General features: G+C 32.8%; 1 protein-coding gene across 1 annotated transcript in view; it reads right to left on the bottom strand.

Annotated features, from left to right (window-relative positions):
• The window catches only part of TRPM7 (transient receptor potential cation channel subfamily M member 7), a 101,733-nt gene that overhangs the window by 35,614 nt on the left and 49,582 nt on the right, over positions 1-16,537 (bottom strand). The window contains exons 14-21 of the mRNA XM_020895842.2: positions 13,459-13,599; positions 13,030-13,164; positions 12,184-12,464; positions 10,782-11,010; positions 9,508-9,663; positions 9,288-9,431; positions 4,336-4,464; positions 2,438-2,716 (exon numbers count right to left, since the gene is read on the bottom strand). Of these exons, the coding sequence (XP_020751501.2) occupies positions 2,438-2,716; positions 4,336-4,464; positions 9,288-9,431; positions 9,508-9,663; positions 10,782-11,010; positions 12,184-12,464; positions 13,030-13,164; positions 13,459-13,599 (1,494 nt within the window). The remainder of the gene's footprint in view (positions 1-2,437; positions 2,717-4,335; positions 4,465-9,287; positions 9,432-9,507; positions 9,664-10,781; positions 11,011-12,183; positions 12,465-13,029; positions 13,165-13,458; positions 13,600-16,537) is intronic.

The raw sequence follows: 16,537 nt of genomic DNA, 5'->3' as shown, positions 1-16,537 counted from the left end.
GAGGGTAGGTCTGTCTGCTCTTGCTAAAATTTTAAATAGTAATTTTAGAACAAGGAAAGAAGTTACTTTCACAAAAGCAACAGAAGCATAACAAAGTCTGTCTTTTACACCACTAAAATCTGAAAGCTATTTATGACAAGAGTAAGCCCAACACATTTTAGATTTTTTCAGTTCAAAGCATAAAAAATTGCACATTAAATCTGACATCTATATTTAAAAAACAGAATCTGCCAATTGGTTAAGCCTATGAGAAAAAGCAAATAGTGGGCATATTATATCAGGAAAAGATTAGACATGCTGGTTATAAATTTTAAAAATAGTCTGGATCAGTAAAGAGGAAGAAAGAGTAGTTATCTAAAGATATAAACCATGATGGTATTTGTTTAGTGACCATTATCTTGCAAAGTACATTAATAAGGGACAAGATTACTGTGATGAGTTGGAGTTGTGCATGACAAATCCTTGCAAGACTTTTTCAGACTGACCCTCTGGTTAAAAATCATCGTAACAAACAACCTGACTTACCTGTTTTCAACATCCACACACTGAAAAGTAACTCCAAAATGATAAGGAAATACAGAAAAATGTCACCGTACTTTCATGGTAAAGAAAAATCAAAATTTAGGGGAAAAACTCTTCAATGGTTTCCCTGTATTTTTCTTCTCTAAAGTCCTACTTTTCAAAGTTCTATATACTCGAAGCTACGCCCTCTCTTCTATCCAATGTGCTAACAAACTGTACCTTACCACAAAAGAAGTTCCAGACAGGTTGCTCCTTTTTATTCCCATCTATCTCAAGCTTTTGAAGATTAGTTCACATTTCATTGCTTTATAAGAAAAACCTCCACAGACTTTTCTCTTTCCATGAATCCCTATATCCCCTTAACTTAATCAATCAACCACACTGATAGAGTTTACTATTATCTCGTATTTCCTAAAATCCTTTATGTAGGACAGGCTCCTGAAGCTAGATTTATGTAACTGTTAAAAATAATGACAGGATTCAAAAAGTCAAAAAAGAAAAATGTGATTTCACAAAGTTCAGGGACAATATCCTAATACCTTTGCACTGTCTTGCATAGCAGTGAGAATATAATAAACATTAAAAACTACTTGTTGAATTTTTACTGTTTTTTAAATGCATAATCTGCTAAGGATATAAAAATCAGAAAAAAATCTTAAGAACCAACCTTTTAAAGTTCAATTAATGTTCACTATTTTTACATTGTTTTTTTCCTACTTGAAATGGCTTTATCCATCCAAACAACAAATATTTAGTAAGGAGATTCTACTATGTGACAGGAACTATGACAAGTATTATAGATACAAAGGTGACCAACACCAAAGTTCCTACTCCAATGAATTTAAAGTCTAGAGGAGAATGTAAATAATCCAATAAAAATGTAGTTTAAAATAAAGTTAGACACAGATAAATATTCTGAAGGGAAGAACATGGGTGCCATAAAATTATACAGTTAATAAACTTCATCCAGTTGAAAAATACAAAAAATTCTCCCTGAAAAAAAAATGTTAGAGTCAAGATCTGAAGAATAAAACTAATTACTCAAAAAACCTAAGGATATGAGTGTAGATGAGGATGACCATTTTACACACACACACACAAAAAGAGCTATGCTTGGTTCTCTGGTAGGGGCTCTGTTAAAGAAAAAAGTCAAAAGGTGTATGTGACTAGAGCACAGGCAAGAGGTCAAAAATGTTAAGGGTAAGGTTCAGAAAGAAAGCAAGGAAATCTTACTACTGGTGGAAACTAAGTAAAGAGTACACAGAATTGCTCTGTCTTATTTCTTACAACTGCATGTAAATCTGTAATTATTCAAAATTTAAAGGGAGGGAAGGAAGGGAGAGAGAGAGGAAGAAAGGAAGGAAACCAGCAGTCAAACTGGGCAGGGCTTATGCGTTTCATTAAGTACACTGATTCTAGGAGTAATGGAAAACATCAAAAAAACATTTTTTTAAGAATGAGAAGTAACATGTTCAGACTGGCATTTTGAAATATTACTCTAGCTACTATATAGATTGAAGACAGGCCAGAGTGCTTATGAGTAAACAGATTACTAGACTATTGCTGGTACCAGATGATGGCAGATTGGATTAGTGTGGTGGCAGTAATGATGAAAACAAATTCATAGATTAGACCTGCAAAATTTATATTTTTTTCAAATAGTCCTAACACTTAAAAGTAGCATTTAAAAATTCAAGTATTTCAAGATAAAACAAATAAGATTTTGTAACCTTACCCTATTAAACAGTTTCTTCAAAAGTTAACATCCTAGGAAATGGTTTATTTTGAATATGAGGCAAATAAACATGAATTATCTATTCTCTGATTCAAGTAAAACTGTATTAGTAACATTTTTATGATTCTAAGAAAAAATACCAATAAACCCATGAGTATTATCAGACACCTCTCAACTTACCATTTTTCCAATCATCATTACATAAGGTCCTGCCTGTTGATTTACAGCTAGAAAATCTAGCAAACGCACATACCAAAATATTATGTTAAGACAGTAAATTAATCTTCCAGCCACAAAAACATGATTATCATATGCATTCTCAAAGTTCCATTTTGCTCCAAATCTTAGTCCAAATCCAATGAAGAAAGAAATTATGGCAATTGTATCACTGATATTGAAGTAATCACTAAACCACACTTTAATCTTCTGGTTTATTTTTCCAGCTTCAGACATAAAAATCTAAAGGTTAAAAAATAATAATAATCAATTTATTCCTATTAAAACATACACCAGAATGCAATTATAATAGCACAATAAAGTTTTATATATCTTTTAATATTTTAAAGTATTTTTGACTGTCTTGGTATTTGATCACCGCAACAATTCAGTAAGATATCAGAGACATATTTCTTATCCTCATTTTCTATGTATAGGGGGAAGAAAGACCCACAGATAAATAACCTGTTCAACCAAGGTCATCCAATTATGACACTGTAAATTCTGGATTAGAACAAAGATCCCTAGGCTTGGAATGTGAGATGCTTTGGAAAAGTTGTTTTATTTCTCACTGAAACAACACCAGGACATTCAACCAGGATCTTCCAAAAGTGCCTTATTTGCAGAAAGTAAACAACTCAATGGTTTAAATTGCTATACTTAGCTCTTCTCTTTGATGTAAAATTTAAAAAAAATTTTTATGTGGGAAATGGTAATACATTTACAACTTCAAAATCACAGTGAATCATAAATATTGAAAAGTCTCCCATTCTTCTCCCCTAGCCAACTGATTCCCCTTCCCACTAGAGGCAACCACTTTTATTATTATCTATTGAATTCTTGAAGAGCTGTTTTACGAATATACATTTAAAATAATTGTTTGCAACTTGCTTTTACCATTTAACAACTTAATTTCTTTAAACATATTAGTAAAACAATATATTTCATAAATATAGTGTCCATGGCACTCAAAGGAATTTAAAATGCATAGTAAGTTATTTAATAAGATAATAAGATAAAGTCCTACAATACCTAAGTGGGAGGGAAGTACAATGCCTTCTATTTTTGCAATTTCATATATTCTCTAAATGTAAAGCACAGAGACATGAAATAATTCTGATGTATTTAAATAAGTGTGTTATAAAACAACATATATGTAGGTATCAGTTTAAACAGAAAGTTGTTAAGAGATTTTTAGAACTTCCCCCCTCCCCCCAAAGTCAGAGTATTAGAAAATTTATAATTTTACACTGAAAACTCTGATAGACACAGGGATCTAAATCTAAATGACAATTCAATGGGCAATATAGTACACTTTGCTCAGTCGCTCAAACTGACTCTTTGTGACTCCATGGGCTGTGTAACCCACCAGGCTCCTCTGTCCATGGAATTTTCCAGGCAAGAATACTCGAGTAGGCTACCATTTCCTACTCCAGGGAATCTTCCCAACCCTGCACTGGCAGGAGAATTCTTTACCACTGTGCCACCTGGGAAGTCCACAGGATACTTTAGAGGAGTGTAAAATAATAAACTACTTATAATTTACCTAACTGATTGGCTAGTATATTTAAAACTTTTTGAGAGTGGCAAAGATCATAAATACGAATGTTGAAATAAAAATCAAATCTACTTTTTGAGATAATCACTATCTTTGTAATTAGGACAAAGTTAACAACATACTAATCTCTATTCTTTGATCATCACTTTTAGAAAAGCAAAATCAAACATTTTGCACTTTAATAATATCATCACCTACTGAAATTATGAATAACACCTACACATACCCATACACATAACTGAAACAAACAAAACACCCTCCAACTACAAACTAAGTTACTGGTAGGAAAAAACTAAAGACATACCTCACGGACTTTCTCAATAGCATAGGTAAAAATATAAGCAATAACAATCCATTCTTGGACTGAAGGTAATCGTTCCATTTGTACAAGAACCACAAATGTATAAAGCATCAGAAATCCTAAGTATGCCAGCTAGTAAAAAAAAAAAAAAGATACGAATAAAATTGATTATAAAATGTAACTTACTATGAACATTTCTAAACATACACACAAAGAGAGACTAAACTAGTCCCTGTGAAGTATCTCCCAGCTTTAATAATTAGAAAAGTTTCAGAGGTAACTCTTTTTCCATGCAGACATTGCATTTATCAACCAATCATTTATAAATGGTCCCCAAGGTACAAATGTATTATTCTAGACTTTAGTTAACTTTTTAGTACTTCCCACAGGAAGAATTTTATAATACCAGGTTTATGTTCCCAGCATAGTCCACATAATTTCACTTATACCTAAAGTACCATAACATTTTAAATTTACTATAGAACTTCATCACTGTCATTCAGAAAAGCATACTACCTGCTCCTCCTTCTCCCAACCAAGTAGCACTCATAAGAAAGACAACTGGTATTTTCTTAGCTCCTGGTCACAGAGGCTGAATCCCAAGAAATGGAAACAAAAATGAAAAACAGTCTTCCTAGGTAAAGGAACATCCCACCTTTCAGATTCTTATCAAGAAAAATTATAAGGAGATAGTAAGGAACAATGTAAAATAATTTTCGAAGAATCATTTCATTTAATTTCAGAGGAAAACCCAGATTCTTTGACCCCTGAACAATTGTGGCTGAGAATTTTCTCATCACTTTCCTTGCCTCTACAAGTCTTAAAATAAGTCATATCTTTGATTTAAGCTATGGTAGGGAAGGGAAATAAAATGCAGTAAGTAAAGAAAAAAAGAAATTCCTATAGTCACATGAATTGTCCACTTTTAGTCATTCATATGAAATCTATGTTATTTCCATTAGTGGAGACAGAATTTGGGGATTATATTAGATAATTCAAATTTGTAATTTTAATACCAGAACAAGATGGAGCAAGAAATTTTTCATACTGAGAAGGAAACGTACAGAATTAGTCTTAGATTAATGAGTCTGTATGTGGGTGACAAAGCACTGATCAAAGAAACAAATTCTCAAATGTTCATCTCAGCATAAAACCATTTGCCTACTTTGGCAACTCAAAAAAAGCCTGACAACAATGAAAATGAAACCCAAAAACATGACAACAAAATCAAAAACAACTGAAAATTTTTCTTGGTAAGAGAAGTAAAAACTTAGTCACGCAGCCCCTGGATAAAAGTAACCAATCTTATATGTTTCTCAGATAGAATCCATTACTCTACTTAAGCTGGTAGGAAAATCTATCTTTCCACTGGCAAGGAAAAAACCAATTATGTGACAGATAACCAAATGTGTACTACAGTGAAAGAAATAAGCTATTATACCACTGAAAAATAAAGCTGTATGATCTAGATTACCTGTAGCACCATGAACTAACACTGTAAAAAGGTTTACTTCTAAAATTGTAATATTATCTACAAAGTCCCAAAGCACAAGGAAATTATATTTGTATCATAAGTTATCAACTGGAAAATGGCTTTCCAGGGATCTAAGTTATATCAAGATTAGTATGGACTCTAAACCAAAGGCACCCTTAAAGCCTCTCCTTTAAAACATTTTGCTGGCTCCAAGGAGACCTGGGCTCCATTCTGGGTGGTGCGGGCAGTGCTGCTCTACCCTCAGTCTCTCAGGGAGGGAGCGGGGGGCACCTTGGAGGGAAGAGTTGGGAGGAGAATGCACTGCCCCACCCCAAGGCAGGTAGGAATCCTGGAGAGGGTGCCCCCAACTGGGCAGAGTGGTACCCACTGCAGCCACATTCCCAGCCAAACAACACCTAAACAGGAGAATTTGGAGCAGAGAAAGGTTTACTGAAGGGCCATGCTTGGTTCATACCCCCCAAAACCCAAACTCCTGAATCTCTCCTGACAAAGGACTGGAGAGGTTGGCCTTTGCAGCATTTCAAAGTCAGCTCTGAAAGTCTGGCTGTGGTGTGGGAGAAGCCAGTGAGGGAAAAGTACAGACCCCTTTGAAGGTACGCTCTCAAGATGCTGATGTGATTCCTCAATATGATACTGATGAGAAAACAACACAGGGCAGGAGGAAGAGGAGCAAATGGCAGCTTCTAGGGGACTGCTGACATTTAGGATGTGGCTATTGATTTCTCTCAAGAGGAGTGGGAATGCCTGGACTTTGATCACTGGGAATTACACAGGAACGTGATGTTAAGGAACTACTGGGACCTGGTCTCCTTGGGTCTTACTGTCAGCCAGACATGTGTTCACCTTTTGTGCACAAAAGAAGGATCTCTAGAATGTGAAGAGAATAGAGACAACAGCCCACATATTCAGCTTTGTCTTATTATGACACCCAGGTTCTGATGACCAAAAAACTAGGCATGGAAGATTTGTTTCAAAAAAATGCTACTGGGAAAACATGAAAGCTGTCAACTTGGAAATTTAAACTGTAATAAATTGTGTAAGATCTTAAGCAAGAGCTCTGTTATTCAATACAACAGCATTTATAATGGAATGACAAGCAATCCTTGCAGTAAATCAGACAATAACTTTGACCAAGACTCAAATCTTATGAAACATCAGGGCACTGAATTTTCAGAAAACCATTCTAAAAGTAATAAATATAAAAAATGCCTTTTATCAAAGCTCAATATTACTACATATAAGAGGATTCATATGGAGAGAAGACTTACAAATGTAGTCAATGTGATAAAGGTTTTAATTAATTGTTCATACAACAGAGGAACATTATAAGTGCAATAAATCTGGGAAAGTCTTTATAAAAAATCCAAGTAGACAAAGGAAAATTCACACTAGAGGAAAACTTTTAAATGTAAAGAATGTGGCATAGGCTTTATACGGTGCTCAGAACTTACTAGACATCAGATAATTCATACTGGGGAGAAACCATACATATGTTAAGAATATGGCAAAGCCTTTACCCAGCGCTCAAATCTTAAGCAGCATCAGATAATTCATACTGCAGAGAAGCCTTATGAAAGTACAGAATGTTGCAGAGTCTTTGATCAGCATCCATATCTTACTCAGCATCAAAGAACTCATACTGGAAGAAACCTCATCAATGTAAAGAATGTGGCAAAGCCTTTAACTGGCTCACAAAAAATCACAAAATTCATAGAAAAGTAGGAAAAAAAATATAGTAGGAAAAAACTGTACAAATGCAGAGAATGTGACAAAGCCTTTAAGCAAAGCTGTTACCTCACTCAAAATCACAGAAACCCTACAAAAGTAGTAAGTGATGAAAGACCTTAGTCCTAAGTATATACTTCAGAAAACAGCCAAAGAGTTCATAGTGGAAAGAAACTTGAAAGATGAAGAAAATGTAAAAGTACTCAATCAAAAATCAAATCTAAATAAATATTAGCAAACATAGTAGAAAGCATTAAAATCAATAACTTTTCTAGCACTGCTCTAAATGAGAATACTATAGAAAATAATCTAAAGTTAAAGCACCTGTAAAACTTATTTGTTGGTACTGATCACAGATATTGATCCAATTTATTGTTGGTATTGATGCTGAGACAGGTATAACTATTATCAGCATCTTTTTTATACTAGTACTATTTGAGGTTATTTGAAAGTAATATAACTCCCAAATTACATGATATGCCTTTCTTTCTAGTGTGAATGTAAATTCATGTGTTTGACTGTTGATGCCTCAGAGATAAAAGAAGTTATATATTAGGTGGCAATCATTTATTTTCACTACTCCATGTATGTTTAAAGACTGTAAGGTAAAATGTATAATGAAAATCTCAATGGAGATGACATTTGTTGTTGATTTAAATCATTCTTATAGATGACTATTAGTTAAGTGTTCAGGGACTTACTCTTTGTACTAAAGAAAGAGAATCACTCTAAATTTAAGTAGCTGTGTCCATTTGCTTTTAAAGATAAAAAGATGGTAGTTCATTAAAATCCTGATAAGCATTCACTAAATCAACAGAAGTCATAAATATTTGTTGACATGTTTGAAACAAATACATCTTCATTGAAAACTAAAAAAAATATAGGTAACCATTCCATAAGAGGTTATAAAACTACTGTATATCCACATTTACCAAATAACTAGCCTTTTTTCTATAACCATAAAAATCACAATTCTCATATCAGTCTACTAGAAGAATTCTTCTGAATTTCTATAAACTATATTTTGAGAAAAGGATCATAGGTGAATTGTTAAAGGTTTACTAAGACCATGTGTGAATTAAATATATATTAATAAAACTGAATGATTTTTAATGTGTTAAAAAAAATCTATTTTGCTCATACTACTTTAAACCGTACCATGTTACTAATTCAGAAAGATACATACACCCCATGTTCATAGCAGCATATCTACAACTGCAAAGATATGGAATCAACCTAAGTGTCCATCAACGGATGAATGGTCAAAGATGCAGTAAATATATACAATGGAATACTATTCAGCCATAAAAAAGAACGAAAATTTTGCCATTTGCAGCAACATGGACTTAGTATTATGTTAAATGAAATAAGTCAGACACAGAAAAACAAAAACTGCATGATATTACTTATATGTGGGATCCAAAAAATACAACAAACTAGTGAATTTAACAAAAAAGCAGCAGACTCACAGCTACAGAGAACAAACTAGTAGATACCAGTGGGCAGAGAGAACAGGGAGAGGGGCAACATAAAGGCAGGGGAATACAAGGCACAAACCATTAGGTGTAAGATGAGCTACAAAAAAGGAAATATGCTACAAGCATATCCTGTACAACATGGGACATACAGCCAATATTTTATAACTATACATGGATCATATTGTGAATTGATATATTATACATTTGTAACATACACTACTGTACGTCAATTATACTTCAATAAAAAGAAACCATACCGTGTTAAACCAGAATTTTACAATTGGTGCATGATAAAAGGCATAAAACTTTCGTGTGATTGGAAGCTTTTTTGATTTTATTTGTATCTCCATTTCATTCTTCCCTTCATTCTTGTCCAATAGTCTTACTTCTTTAAATACTTCCTAAAATAAAAATGACATTTATGGTACATTTCTCACAATAAATTTACATTTACTTTAAATTTTTTTCCCTCCTTACCATGGGAATCTCTTCTGCTATGTTTTGAAAGTTGTTTTCACTATCTTCCATTGTCATTTGATGAGCATCTTGAGATTGTGGAATATGAGACATTTCAGCCTTAGTTTTATATTCTAACATTAATATGGCAGGTGGAACTAAAATGCTTAGTATGACCTAAAAATTTTAGAAACAGATAAGTTCACATTTTAAAACTAATGACTTTCAAGAATATAATAAAAGCAATAAAAAGGTATAAAAATCCAGGTTATTAATTAGCCATTTTGCCCCTGGTAGTATAGGTAAAAAAAACACTTCACTTTTCACTTATATATAGAGAGGCCCAAGTTGAACTGCTTTAAGGAATAATAAAACATTTGAGTATTACAAGGGTATAGAAAAAATTCAATAATTATTATAGACTTGTCCCATTAAAAAATCAGATTACAATTTGTTCAGAGAATACATTTTTGTTATAAATAAAATTCAAGCCTTATGAAATTGCTATGTGCTTAATTTTACCCTAAATCTCTCTGCAAGTGTTCCATGTCATAACGTGATTTATTCAAATTGTTTCCTATAAACAAAAAGGTTTATTTCTAAACTTCTATGTATTATTTGCAAAATCTTAAAAGCACAAAGAAATTATAATTGTGTATCAGGGTTTTCTATGATAACTGTATATCAAGGTTAATCTTTCACCATTATTTTTAGTGTATGATTAGTATTTATTATCCACTTATAATGGTCTGTGATTAAACTACTTGCATGATCTCTGCCTTCCATATTTCCGTGCCTTATTTAAGACATGACAAAAAGGAAAGTTTAAAGCCAAATCTCCCACTATAATGAACCTGAGAGTACCAGTTAATATTTTACCCAAATTTTTAACCATAAAAACCAAGCAGATCTAATATATGTGAAGTAAAAATTAAAAGTAACAGATTATTAAATTAGTAGATATGGGCCAGGATCTAGAATTTTACAATCTAGGAATCATCTTTACATAAAACAGCAACTTTTTTTCATGGCTGCACAGGGCTATATAAATGCCAACACTCCCATTCCCATTTGTTGCAATCATGCATCTGGTTCAAACTGGGAAAATAATCATTATACACCACATCTGAAAAGAATTCAGAGTGAAGGGGGAAAAAAGAGGTCATTTAATGCCACTTACGATAAAATGCCAAACCACAACTCTTACTGCCCTTACATTTTGCTCTACTGGTGGGCTAATTCCTGTTCTTTTTATCTAATCACATACTTAATACTAAATTATTTCGAAAGTATACCTTGTACCAGGAATTTTTCCTCATATTCAGCCTTCCCATCCACATATCAGATAACAACATCTGTGTACAGGTGTGGGCTACAAAAGGTCTAAGTCTTGAAGAAACTGCTAACTTAAGACAGGTAGAATTACTCCAATTTTTCAGTTCATAAGTGAGCAATTTCATAGCCATGGTTTCATCCTGTCTGAAGGATTGTTCCAGTAATTCAACTGCCAGTTGACCAAAATCACTATCAAAAGATAAAAGCCAAAACATATTCAAATTACCAAACTGCAGTTTTGGGTCATTATCTTCAGGGTCATTCATAACATGTTCCAATTTTTTAATATTTTCAGACACACTTGGGGAATTGTGAGGCATCAGAATAGCCCTATGTTTTCAGATATCTACTACTCTATGGAAATTACAAAGTATTAAAATATGTCACATCAGGAACAAGACTGAAAATGTGACTCCAGAGCACTTTCCCCTGGTCACAGAAATAAACCTATAGACTTACAGGAAACCAAAACTGACAATGTTCAGATGCTCTTGTTCAAAAAGTCGCTATATAATATTTCAAATAGGAGAAAAGGTTGGTACCCCATAGAGAAAAGAGAAGGCAATGGCACCCCACTCCAGTACTCTTGCCTGGAGAATCCCAGGGACGAGGGAGCCTGGTGGGCTGCCTATCTATGGGGTCGCAAAGAGTCAGACATGACTGAAGCGACTTAGCAGCAGCAATAGAGAAAAAGAATGTCAATATGGCCTAACCTAGTATGAAAAATTTCCTAATCTTAAATCCCTGGTGAGTTGATCATAGGATCTCTGTTTTAGCTATTTTCATAATAACTCCTATTTCTCTTCCAAAGAGAGCGCATTTGGGGGGAGGGAGGTCCTATTCTCTATTATAAAGCTTTCTATCAATACAAACTACCATTCCAGCTTAATATTCCATTACTCCCCTAAGTAAACTGTAAAACTTCTGTGAATTGTTTTCTACACATGTGGCTCTACCATATGAAATGCCTTTCCAGTTGAACTGAATTTATTTCCTCAGAAAACAGCTTACTTTCCTTCCTTCTTTACTCTACCACTTCAAATGGAAGTTTACCTAATCTAATTGCTATTATGTAACAATTGCTAATTGTTATTATGTGCACCTAATTAGTAAACTGACTTCTGGCATTTCTTCTTTCTTGCTAAATATTTAACTCTTGAATTGTAAATGATATAATAACCTCTTTTTTACATGCCTAGGTCTCTGAATTTTTTTAAAAAAGACTTAAAGATTTAGAAGTGGATTTCTCCTAATTTTACCAATAAAATTATATACACACATACCCAATTAGTGCATGGCACTATAATCTCCACTTAAACTTTTGTATTTTTTAAATGTTTCAAATGATAAAATATAACTTACTTGGAATATTGTTTCAACTCTTCTGAAGTATCATCTACAAGGTCACTCTGCTTTGCTTCATATGCCATTGAACGATAGATCTTACAGGCAACTAACGCTTTAGCCATTGATTCTTCACCATGCTGCCATAAAAAACGGGCCATAACCTGCCTCTTCATGAGGCAAGCCCAAATTAATAGTTCATTAAGTGGATAAGGAAAGCGCTTGGTTTCTGGATCATCAATATCTACAATCTCATCTTTGGTTCTTTTCTTCTTTCCTTCTTCCACAGCTGTATCAATCTTTAAGAGGAAATAAATATTACAAGACTCATTAAAATAAGGCCATATGACACTCATGTGAGAATTTTAATAAAATGTCCTTTTTCATATAAATGTACAAATGAAAATAGAATAAATTTTATATATTTGATTTTTATTACAATTCAAATCCATTTTATAGAAATGTTATTCCCCAAAAATGTCTTTGTAGAAGTTTTCCAAGATGAGAGAAAGAGCCTCAGTATTTCCACTAACATCTGATAAAACAGTTCTAATAAACAAAAAGTTTGGTACCACTTTGTCTTGCCTACTGTTAATCAAGTAAATTTGGAAGAAAAGAAGGCAGTTAGGCATTGACCAAAATATCTAAAAATTTTGATTATCATAGCTAAATAAGAAAAACTTAATAGAATTATTACCTCATATTATTTTTTTGGTATACAGGAAAATTGAGGCTTTAATACTATATCTAAAAACAAAAAGATAATTCTTACTAAAACAAGTAATGTTTTTGTTTCATAATACCAAGTAACTTAAAAAGAATAAAATCCAAAAGCCAGAACAGGTAATATTTAAACAAAAATACCTTTGGTCGGTAGGGCTGTGCTGTTTTAATGAAATGATTATGCCTAGTTTTTTCCTTTTTATCTGCTCTATTGCCAAAAGATTCCTGACTCTTTCGCAACTGAGGAGTACTGCTGGAGGTATTTCGGCCAGACCTCTGAAAGCAAAAGTTTATTAGTTTTTACAGATTTAAATACACTGTTATGCTATAAAAATTAAAAATCAATTTTTACATATACGTGTTTATATAAATGTGTGTGTACACACACCAATTAAAAAAAAAACCCAACATGATTTCTCTAGGATTTCAATTACAAAATATTTCTAAGTACTCTTAGTTGAAAAATCTTGTTTTTAAGACAATTCTATCAATACTTTTATACCATTCTGAGTTAATATTTATAAGCTCACTTTAAAGCATATCTATAGACTTCCCCCAAATATTACATACCCGATTATTTCCACCAAGACTATTATATATTAATCGAAAACGTTTCCGAGTGTAGGTGCATCTATAGGTTCCTCCCATAAGATATTCAATAACAAGTCCTATATCAATTAGAGTGATCTTATATCCTGGAGGAAGATTCCCCTGGAAACAAAACATTAGTTTTAAAAAGGCAAAATTGTATTTCTCAATGTTTCCAAGCCATGCCTATTATTCTCCAAAATAACAAATGTTTACTTGCTACAGGAAAGCTGGAGTTGCCAGCAGCTACCTTCACAGAAAAAAGTGACTTACTTCTGTTTGCTTTTGTAAGAACAGGGATTCTGAAATTTGAGGTCCCAACAGTGTGGCTCAGGACAAGAGTATGACTTACAGTAGGAAGATAATTTAAGGGAGGTGGGAGAGGGGCTCAGGATGGGGAACACATGTACACCCATGGTGGATTCATGTCAGTGTACAGCAAAACCAATACAATATTGTAAAGTAATTAGCCTCCAATTAAAATAAATAAATTTATATTTAAAAAAGATAATTTGATCTCTCCACTGTACTAATACTTCACAAAGAGGCAAAGAAAGCTCTAAGTGCCAAGTATTCCATCTCACCATGGCACATAAGTTGTACTTTCCTGCAAAAATAATGCTATAAATGTTTTCAGTTGGGACCATTAATACTTTATTACTGTTTTTAAACCAAAATTATATTGGCTATATTATAGATTACACAAATTTGTATAGCGCTGACTAAAATTTAACTACCACTTACAACACTGTTCAGAGCAAAGCCATCTTTCTAGGGCATCAATTTACAAATTGGAACATAAGCCATTTTCCAGTTTGGAAAGACTGTCTCAGAAAGAAGTATTGGTGAATTCCATTAAATAATCTTAAAAGGGTTTAATTATCAGTTAATTTATATATATTAACCAATTCTGCCCAACGATATTCAACATTTTTTCATCTCCCTAATTGTAATTTTATTAACTTAGTACTTTTAAAAATGCTTATACTTAAAAAAAATAAATAAAAAAAAATAAAACGCTTATACTTTTTACATTTTAAAATAAAATGCTTATACTTTTTACATTTTAGCTACATCTGTGAAGTTTCTAATTTCTAGACATCTATGTTCTTTAGGTCATCAATTTAAAAACTAATAAAAACACATTTTCACCTTAAGTACAAGATTTTTGTTTTTATTTTATCTTAAGCAATCTCAAAATATGTTTTATGACTGAAGATGTCATGTATGATACATACTGTAGTTTTGTTTTTTTTTAAATCTGACAAATATCCTTACATTATAAATACACTTGAATAGGAAATATTTAAATTAGGAAAAACAGGGATTTCACTGGTGGTCCAGGGTTAAGAATCTGCCTTGCAATGCAGGGGATATAGTTCAATCCCTCATCAGGGAACTAAGATCCTTCATGCCACAGAGCAACTAAGTCCATGTTTCACAATTACAGTCCACTTGCCACAGTGAAATATCTCTCACAGTGCAATGAAGATGCCACATGCTACAACTAAGACCCAAAACAGCCAAACAAATAAAATAAATATTTTTAATAAATTAAGGAAAATAATGTTACCTAAAAAAATAAGAAAATCAAATTTTCAAACTATACAAACAGCTCTTATAAAAATTATTTTGAATCAGAATATACTCAGTTACTGCTAGTACTTTAGGATTTTTCACTTATGGAAGTAGAAAAATTGGGCTAATTACTATAGTCATCAATATAAAAGTAGTTAACATAACAAATGTCATATGTGAGATTTTCAGAATTAACAACTATAGCTCTGCTAAACCACCTAAGTAAATCACAGTGCAAATGTGTTTAAGAAATCCCTGGATTGAAGGTCTCCCCAATTACTTAGGCTTTCCGGGTAGAATAAAAAAGAAGCTTTAATGACTTAAAAAAACAAAAATTAGTGTGAAATGTCCAGAATAGGAAAATCCATAGAGAGGGCAAGGAGATTAACAATGGTATAGGGTGAAGTCAGAAGTAAGGAGCAAAGAAGGAACAGGAATAAGGAGAGACTGCTAATGGATATGAAGTTACTTTAGGGGACTACTGCAAATACTCTAAAACTGTGGTAAAGATGGCACTACCCTGAATACAGAAAAGTCACTGAACTATACACTTTAAGTGGATGAATTTTATGGTATGTGAAACACATTTCATTAAAACTATAAAGATAAGCATGTGGGGAAAAATGAATTAAAGTAAAACATTTTAAGTGAAGTTAAAAGTTCTTTCTATGAAACGTCTGTTTTATTAGATATGTTACACAACACAGAAAATGACACTTCTATCCAGTTTTCAACTGTTTAATAGTACACTCACCCTTATCAGCAAGCAAAAAGTGAAGAACTTTGGAAAGAAAGCATTTTCATGAAGAAGCTTTAAAAATAATTCAATTAACTAAATACAAGTACTTTTTCATCCAGTGAAATATAACTGTTGGACATCAATAGTTTAAATTGTTACAGATTTTAAAAATAAATGTTTAAAACTAGTAACTCACAGAGAATCCAGTAGAAGAGAAATATCAGTGTATCAAATTTAGTCACCACAGAATGGCTTTAGATCATACGACAGCGTTACATATGCAATTACTACCAATACTGAATATAAAAAGGGGAGTGTGAGAAAGGAGGAGAGATGGCGGCAGTAGGCGGGGGTGAGGTGGAGTTGGAGGACGGACGATGACAGATATAGGGAGAAAGATAGAGAGCATTTTCAGCCTTTTTATTGGCAAATCTGCCATTGAAGATCACCAATCAGTGTTTCTCTCAATGCCTTTATTCAATGTCCTTTAAATATCCAGGGAACAAATTTCTTTTGAACACAGAGAAAGAAGATACATCCTATCAATGATCATCCTTTATGGAAAAATGAGCATTATGAAGTTCATCATACTCTATCCCGGATGACCAGAAGCTCAGGTCTTAATTTCATAGACTTTATTTTTCTTGATTCCTAATATGTTATGTTCTCTACACCTATATTATCACTAATTTATCTCTTATTTTATTTTGATCTTAAAAAAAAATGTGATCTTATTGCTGATTT

Source organism: Odocoileus virginianus, chromosome 6 (assembly GCF_023699985.2).
Source record: "Odocoileus virginianus isolate 20LAN1187 ecotype Illinois chromosome 6, Ovbor_1.2, whole genome shotgun sequence".
Lineage (NCBI taxonomy): Eukaryota > Metazoa > Chordata > Mammalia > Artiodactyla > Cervidae > Odocoileus > Odocoileus virginianus.
This window is presented reverse-complemented; position numbering and strand designations above follow the sequence as displayed.